Genomic DNA, 8,712 nt, shown 5'->3' with positions numbered 1-8,712 from the left:
TTGTTCCTATGAGATTGAGCCAGTAGCTAGGTTTATGTATGGCCTCCACTATTATTTTCCACCTGCTTCCACGGGACATTTCCCTCACCGGTGTCCTGACGTACACGGCCCTCACGCACCTGTAGGGGTCTCGAGCAATGCTTATTGTGCTAGGGGCAATATTATTTTTTTTTTCCCGTTGCAACGCACAGGCATGTTTACTAGTAACAATAAAGCACGCATTGACTTTGTCGTGTTCGCCGTCACAATACGCTTCCTCCCTTGAATTTATGCTTTTAGTTTGAATTTAAACATATACGCAAGGTGGTACTAATACTCCTGGCTACCGTCGCACATCTTCGTACTTGATATGCCCTGGGCCGGCGCTCTCCGGTGGGCCTAGCTGGGCCTGCTACACATCCTTTATTTTTTGCCCACTAAAGGTTTTGTCCACTAAAGGGGAGCGACCAGCAAAAATTAATAGACCGCGTGTGGGATTGGAACTCTCGACCCTCCCTTTTATAGGTTAGGGGCACAACCAGCTGGGAAAGAATACAAATTAGTAGGGTTTGTTGTCAAATAGTCCCACCTCGATTCTTTCATCAAACTCTACCGAGGTAATAGCACGGCAGGTCCTGGAACTTGTCTTGCATGTGATGTTTTGGTCCTCAAACTTGCAAAAGTGAATTATTTGGTCCTCCAACTTGTTCTCAAGGTGCACATTTGGTCCTGAGCCAATCATGAGCAGCCAAGTGGAGCCAGCTGGACCAAGCAGGTCAATGTCGCACTTTTGCATTTAGCTCCTTGTCGTTTATCGATTTCAACTCGCGGGGAAATCATCTTGATGCCAACCAAAACAAGCAACAATTACACCACTAACTAATCCATCGGTAATTACCTACTCCAGCTAGTGCTACTACGACTGTACAAGCATCTGATCTATCAACTATCATCCTCCATCTACGTACATCAGTGGACAGTGGTCGCCATTGACGGGAGCAGAGCAGCTTCCTCTGTTTGCTGCCGTCGCTACTCGAACCAGAGGCCGAGGCTGTCGAGGACGCGGACGCCGAAGAAGGTGAGGTAGATGATGATGAGGCCCACCCCGTGCACCCGGTCGAGCCGCATGCCCCTCGTCGGCACCCACGCCGGCCCGGTGCATAGGAACCCCACTGTCTCGTACACCGCTTCGTCCGCCGGGAGTGTGAACGGCGCCAGGTACTGCGCGCCCGCCGCCAGCGTTAGCGAAAGCCTTAGCCCCACCACCGTGTTGAACAGCGGCCCGGCGCAGCACGATGACACGGCCATCTGCGCGCCGTCGGGGCCCCTGTGCGTCGCCATCACCACGGTGGAGACTAGGTCGACCAACGAGTCTCCGCATGCCAGCACCGTCACGCCCAACATGCTCGCCTTCACGCCCACCATGTATGGTACCCGATGGCCACCGCTAGGGTGTACGCCCAGACCCCAGAGCCCGAGAGTACGCTCATCAGGAACCCCACCGCCAGCCACGGCACGCGGGCGCCCGTGGGGAGGGGAAGCGGCGTCCGTTGTGGCCGCGGCGAGGGCCGCGAGGAGGAGGCCAAGGACACCGCCGGTGAGGAGGATCGCGTGGTCGTCTCTGTTGTGGTGGCGGCGTGGCGCGAGGATGATTTCGCCGGGTTGTGCGAGGTCCATGTCGTGGCGAAGAGCACAGGCGCCAGCGCGGCGAAGGCCACGGCGCAGGGCCGAGACCAGCGGTGCGCGGTGATGTCCGGGATGGTGAGGCGGTGCGGGAGGTACAACGGCATGCGGAGCTCGGACACGAGGTAATGCAGGCAGGCTACTGTCGTTGAGCCTGCGCGATCTTGGAGGAGTAGGACGGCAAGGGAGGTACGTCGTCATCGTCGTCCTCTAGGAGGAGCGACGCCGCGAGGTCGGGGTGCGCCACTGGAAGGTCCAGACGAGGACGAGTAGGCCACGTAGATGGGCACGAAGGACGCGGTCACCCAGACATTGACTGCGCCGCTCACGAGCACGCGCACGAGGTTACAGAGCGCGAAGAAGAGGAAGCAGAGGTCGCGCACGAACCCGCGCATCTCCACGACGGCAGCGAGCGCGACGACGCCGGCGACGACGGTGGTCACGAAGAGTGCGCCGACCAGCGCGCCGTTGCCGAGCGAGAGGAGCGTGACGCCGGCGAGGGTGTGGGGCAGGCGTAGCGCGGCGAAGAGCTCCTCGAGCAACAAACAACCAAAGCAAGCCAGGGGAAAAACAACCAATGAAAGCATGCATAACTTTAGTTAGTTTGGTCTTCTAGCCTGAATGAATCTTCCAGCAGTTCAAAAACTCCACGGTCACGATTTTCTTCAGTTTTGCAGCGTGCAAATTAAAGCAGGCAGCGTTGCAGCAACAAGGGGTACGCCTTCGTCAACCTCACGACGGCCGACGCGGCGCGCGGGCTGCACTACGCCCTGCACGGACGTGGCTGGAACCGGTCACTCGGAGCGGCAAGATCATCAACATCGGCGCCACGTAGGTAACGAACGTGCACGCACGCACAAGCCTCCTCCGTGTCGTCGATGCATGCATGCATTCATGCGGTTTGTTCTCTGGCACCGTGAGCCGTTGGTCTTTACAGGGCAGGCAGAGGCTGGTGAGGCACTTCAGCCGCTCCACCTTCGTGTGCCACACCGATGAGTACCTCCCGGCCGTATTCTTGCCGCCACACGACGGCGCCACCGTCCCGTCCCCGGCCGAGCCTAGGCACCTCGGTCGACGTGTCCCTCTGCGCGTCCCCGTTATCGAGCAGCTGGCATGGGTGGGTCGAGGCGAGGCTACAGAGAGCTAGCTATCCACTCCAGCAGAGGTACCAGCGTGTTAATTTCGATAAACATAAAGGGGCTAAATGCAAAAAATGCGGTGTTGACCGGCTCCGCCCAGCTGGCTCCACTTGCCTGTTGTTGATTGGCTCAGGACCAAATGTGCACCTTGAGAACAAGTTCCAGGACCAAATAATCCACTTTTACAAGTTTAAGGACCAAACCATCACATAAAAGACAAGTTCAAGGATCTGGGGTGCTATTACCTCAACTCTACCGATTTATATACGTTCATACGTTGCCTATCAACAAGCCTCGAGAACCAAGAAACAAGGGAGCAAAGAAATCAACTCTAGAAATCAAGTGATCGATGCACGTGCCAATCAAATCGAGAGGAAAAAAAATCAAAACTCGATAAATGAATGCGATACGATGGCGCTCCTAATTTGGATGCGATGGAGGAACGGACATGGCTAATGGATGGTATGAAGAAGGCTAATTAAATAAGATCTTAAGGAATTAAGTCAGCGTTGCATGCAAGATCACCGACAAAAAGGAACAAATGGACCGGCCGTGTATGCATGCGCGCGAGTGCAATTTCGCTCACCAAATTATATTGCCCCCTTGAGATTTTTCCTTCTAAAATCCTGGATGGATTTATGGGTGCTATTTTTAAATTTCCAAGAAGCTTCTTTTCTTTTTGCGCTGGAATTTCGAGGGGCGAGCGTTCATGCGTTGGTTTTTTTTTTCAGGGGATTTTTTTTGAACACAGTACAGACGCAAACGCTCATATACACGCGCATACACTTACCCCTACGAACGCACACACGCCGTTCATAGGAATCAATGGAAGCCTGACCGACGGCAACCTTGGCATTGATTCCCCGCGGGAAACCGAGACGATGAGGACGACGAGGGCGTGGGTCGCTGACTTGGCGGGCCCGCTGTTATTTCGCGCCAAAAACGATTGCCCCGGCGTCTCCGGGCGCCCCCAGCGTGCCGGGTTCGGTCTGGGTCCGCCGGCGCCAGTTTCGGCCCAATCCGGCGAAAAACAAGATCCCGGGGATGCGACTAGGCCGATTTTTAGGCGCCAACACTAAAAAATCGCTTGGGGGGCCTGTTGGGGACGCAGCTGAAGATGCTCTAACCATCATGATGCCGGCCAACTTGCTAATTAAAGCTGTGATGCTCTCGTCAATTTTTGTTTAGTTGCTCGTCGAATATATTCGGACTAGACCTGGCCATGGACAGCCCGGCCCAGACGGCCCGACTCGACCCGGCCCGAAAATCCCGGGCCAGGCTGAGCCCCAGTGTGCCATCGGGCCGGGCTCATGCCGAGAAGTTGAGCCCGACAGGCTAATCGGGCCGGGCTCGGGCCTGCAGAAACGTGCCCGGCCAGGTTGTGTCAGGCCTTTTCAGGCTTAGGCCGGGCTTGGGCCCAATTTTGTAGGCCCGATGGTCGGGCCGGGGCCGGGCTCGGGCCTATGTTTTTAGCAATGTGCTTTTTTGGCCCGGCCCTGCCCTAGATATGCCCACGTATAATTCGGAGTACCATGAGATAAATTAGTTAATGCGACTCGCTAGACAAAGACATCGTATTTTACATTGAGTAAAAGACCAGCACTTGCTCATTCCCCATTATTAAAGCGCTCCACCACTTGACTATTGTCCATTATGTCGCGTTTGTCGTGAGCCAATATAAAACTGGCCCTTCTCGGTGGAGAGCATCTGGGTTGGCTACCAAAGGAAATTTCGTCCCACCTTCCCCCTCGTTGCCTGATGCAAACTAACTGATGGTTGTACTCTGTCTGAAATTTCATTCTTACAATTATCAGGTTGACTCTGTCTGAAATTCTTGCTCATTCTTACAATTTCATTCGGCGCGCATCGTCGACTTCGTCCAAGTGGTCTCGTCCCTCTCTGTGAGCTCTGCTAGCTTCTTCCACCTTCAGAACTTCAGCAGGTCTTGGTTCAATCTCCAGGTTGGTGTACGCAAACTCTGGCTTCTACTACTAATTTTTTTGCCTCCAAGAAGCTTTATTAGGATCCGAGATCTAGATCGATCACACAAACACACACTCTCAGATTGCAGATACGCCTTGCAATGTCTAAGATCCACGATAAAAGGAAATAGAATAGAGGGCTAGCTAGCTAGCAAACTACTCCTACAGTACAAGACAACATTCCGTCCCTCCGCTAGCTAGCGAGGCCGAGGGAGCTTCGGTTTTTGGTTCTGCCCTGTCGGTCTTGCTGCTACTCAGGTCTGCACTGTCAGGTCCTAACACCTTATCGCCCGAATCCCGAAATCCAAATTGAAACGGCGGCGCTTCTCTAAAACGTAAATTTAAGATGCTGAACTATAGTGATTTTATCCTACTTGCGTTTCTGCTTACTGCACTTGTTTTTCTGAGTACTAGTTGTGCAATTTATTTCAGGGCAGTAACTTCATGTAGTAATTTTTATTTATTAAAAGGAAGCCTACTTATTAGGCCTTTTATTTAACAAAAGAAAAGGCAAATAAAAAAGACTCCAGTGCCAAGTGTACGTCTGAGTAAGTGACGGAATTGGTGCACGTTATACTGAGATAACAAGTGTTTTCATGATATAGCGAATGCCTTTTTTTTCTTGCTCTCTCTTAACGATACGAAACGATCTCCGTGTTATATTATATAGTTGGGACGTCGAAGCTAGTCACTCATAGCAGCAGATCGGGGTACTCATGGAGAACAAGTTGCAGCATACAAGTAAGACGGCAAGGGTGTTTACACTTAAGTTCTTGCAAGACATCACAGACAATTTCTCTGAGAAGCGTATAATTGGCCGTGGTGGGTTTGGAATAGTTTATAAGGTATGATTATCACTTAAATCCTTAATTTATACATTTTATAAGTGACAAATACTAACGCAGCACTAGCAACAAGCTAGAACCCATTTTCCATATATTGCATAATCATAAGTAGGAGATTTTTGACAGGGAGTCCTCGACAACGGGGAAGAGATTGCTGTTAAAAAGCTTAGCTGCCCGCCAGAACTTGGCGACGAACAATTTAAGAATGAGGTTCTGAATCTCATGGGGGTACAACATCAAAACATAGTACAGTTAATTGGTTACTGCTATGAAACACAAAATAGAGTAGCTGAGTACAATGGAGAACGTGTTTTTGCTGGATGTGACGAAAGAGCTCTCTGCTTAGAATACTTACAGGGGAACCTTGAGGATCATCTTTCTGGTATGGTGCCGCTATAGCTAAACTACTTGTTTTGCATGTACTCCTTTTGTTAAAATGATGTTAAATTTGGCGTTGTTAATATACACCTTTTGTTTCTTGCACAGATGAACCTTGCAGACTTAATTGGTCCATGTCTTACGGAATAATTAAAGGGATCTGTGAAGGTTTAAAGCACCTTCATACGGGCTGCAAAAATCCTATTTACCATCTGGATTTAAAACCAGAAAATATATTGCTGGATGAGGATATGATAGCAAAAATTGGAGATTTTGGTTTATCGAGACTTCTTGTTTCAGTGCAAAGTTGTGTCACACAAACATGTATAGGAACACTGTGAGTTAATCCCTAATGAGAATTAATCAATTTATTTTTCAACTTCAAAACTAATTGTCTTTCATGCTACCATGCAGTGGATACATGCCACCAGAATACATCAATAAACAAATTATAACACCAAAGTTTGACATATTCAGTTTGGGCGTTATAGTCATAAAGATAATGGCAGGACGGAGTGGCTACTCCCGGTGTGCACATACGTCTTCCGAACTATTTATTGAGCTCGTAAGGAAAAAAAACCTAGCTGGCATATCATTAGGAGCCTCAATTTTCACAAATACTGTTAAGTTCTGTGTCTGACCCCTATGTGATATGACTGGATGCCGCCTTTCTGCATTCTGTTTCAACTTTTAAGGTACATGAATATTGGAGGAAAAGGCTGCAGGCAACAATGTCGGCAGATATATCACATGAAGTTAAGACCTGCATCGAAATAGCGTTAAAATGTGTGGAGTCTGACCGAGTAAAGAGGCCTACTATAACCCAGATTGTCGATGAGCTGGATAAAATAGATAATGCCAAAAGTTCATCCGCAAGCAAGGTATCTATATTTGTCACTACTTCTGTCCACGATTCCCTTTTCACATGTGCATGATGTTTGTTTCAAAGTATTACTAGAATATAAATCTAGTCTGAGTTCTGCATTGCAAGATGCAACAGTAGCCTTTTATTACAAAGTTATTGTCCATAGCCACGACAGTAGTTGTGATTTCATCCTGTATATAGCCGCTGGCTAGCTCGCGTAGTGCTATCAGATGGTCTATAAATTGGAGATGGAGAGAGTTTTGTTAAAGCGTTTGAGGGCTTCCTCAGTCCTGAGCAGCACTGAGCCTTAATAGCACCTTCCTCATTCAGGTCAAGCTCCCCTCTATTCTTGATTGTACGACTTTCGTGTGAATTAATATAATCCACAATCTTCAAAACATCTAACAAAAATATACTTATTTCTTTCTATATCTTTTGAAATGTTTTTAGTAGTTTCTATTACACTTCCAACTAGCGAGCTTATGCGGCTAAACATGTTTAATACTCAAATGGTTAGTTCTTTAATTGTTCTTCGATTGAGCTCTTTTAACATGCTCCACCTTACCTTCCTCAAGGTAAGATGAGGTTTTAATCTGAGCCGTTGGTTGATAGAGCATAATTCTGGATATAATTAAGGTAAAAATAATTGTTTGGTAAGGTATTAAATGGCCAAAGATATCACCATAAGAATCTTACGGTATCTGCCAAAAAATCTGGCAACAATGCACTTGGATGTTTTGCATGTTTCATTAATTAGAGGAAGTACAATAAATGGCTTATAGCTGTGACACTTTTGCCTATCATCAAAGGGAGAGACATGAATAAGTTAGGGGAGTGGGCTCTCATGAAAGGACCCACCTCTACGCGTGCTCCTAGACAAATGTAAAAAAGAGATAGAGAGAAGGTTATAGATGATAGCTCTAAATGACATGGCAAGTTCATATAGCCATCAGGCCTTTCACGATGCAAGTTTCTTAGCACGTTCATAGACAAAATGCCGATGTGGCACTGTAGTTAATAAGGAGAGATCAAAGTTGTATCTTATCTAACATACAACTCTTGCATGTTATCATAGGGAAAAACATTACTCAACCAATCACGTGCAAGTATGACTGTATGAGCCAAAAATCATTAAATGCAACCTCACTTAGTTACAATTCAACCTGGCAATCGGGTCGGGTTAACCTCTCCCAAACCCATGCCCGAATAACAATTGGGTCGATAGTTCGCCCACAACCCTACCCATGGGTCTGGAATCGAACCCATGCCCCAACCCATCGGGTAACCCGACCCATTCGGGCACCCATCGGGTTTGACTTTTCTTTTTCATTTTTATATTTATGAGCTCAATGCATGTGTTGTGCTTGGCCGCCCAAGCCACTTGCTTTCCGCCTACTCGCCCCCACCGTCTCTTTTGTAGTAGAGCACCACCCACCTATCCCTTGAGTAAGTGAGGTGGTACTAAACAAGTTCCACCTTGTGTACATGCGGCGGCGGCGGCGTGTGGAAACCCTAATCGCGACCTCCAATGCCCCTCACTGTGAATTGACCACTCTGTCCCCCACTCGGCCCACCCACAACCCAGCTAGACATTTCTGTTGCTGCACAGATTCAGCCCACTAGAAAAAAAACGATTTTTTTTGAGGATCAGAAAAAACCAATCTTTTTCTATACTACCAGCCTTTTTGTTCTACCCGTAAGAGAAAAAAACACTTTTTTTGTTCTCCAAAAAGACCAAATCAATCTTCTTCTATTTGACTGTCTAGAATAAATACCGAAATGCTACTCCTATATTACTTAGTTAACAATTCCAAACCATCATCATCAAAAAATGTCTAGGC

General features: G+C 48.2%; 1 protein-coding gene and 1 pseudogene across 1 annotated transcript in view; one reads left to right on the top strand and one right to left on the bottom strand.

The window, feature by feature from the left end:
• Positions 1 to 922: 922 nt before the first annotated feature.
• LOC119338511 lies at positions 923 to 2,249 on the bottom strand (annotated as a pseudogene).
• A 2,278-nt stretch (positions 2,250 to 4,527) lies between these two features.
• Positions 4,528 to 8,712, top strand: part of LOC119338510 — a 13,973-nt gene continuing 9,788 nt past the window's right edge. Inside the window, exons 1-6 of the mRNA XM_037610833.1 lie at positions 4,528 to 4,762; positions 5,454 to 5,628; positions 5,755 to 6,010; positions 6,115 to 6,343; positions 6,421 to 6,571; positions 6,702 to 6,887. Coding sequence (XP_037466730.1) covers positions 5,500 to 5,628; positions 5,755 to 6,010; positions 6,115 to 6,343; positions 6,421 to 6,571; positions 6,702 to 6,887 — 951 coding nt within the window. The 5' untranslated portion in view covers positions 4,528 to 4,762; positions 5,454 to 5,499. The remainder of the gene's footprint in view (positions 4,763 to 5,453; positions 5,629 to 5,754; positions 6,011 to 6,114; positions 6,344 to 6,420; positions 6,572 to 6,701; positions 6,888 to 8,712) is intronic.

Source organism: Triticum dicoccoides, chromosome 7B, assembly GCF_002162155.2.
Source record: "Triticum dicoccoides isolate Atlit2015 ecotype Zavitan chromosome 7B, WEW_v2.0, whole genome shotgun sequence".
Taxonomy (NCBI): Eukaryota; Viridiplantae; Streptophyta; class Magnoliopsida; order Poales; family Poaceae; genus Triticum; species Triticum dicoccoides.
The sequence above is the reverse complement of the archived record's forward strand: the minus strand, read 5'-3'. Positions and strand labels throughout refer to the sequence as shown.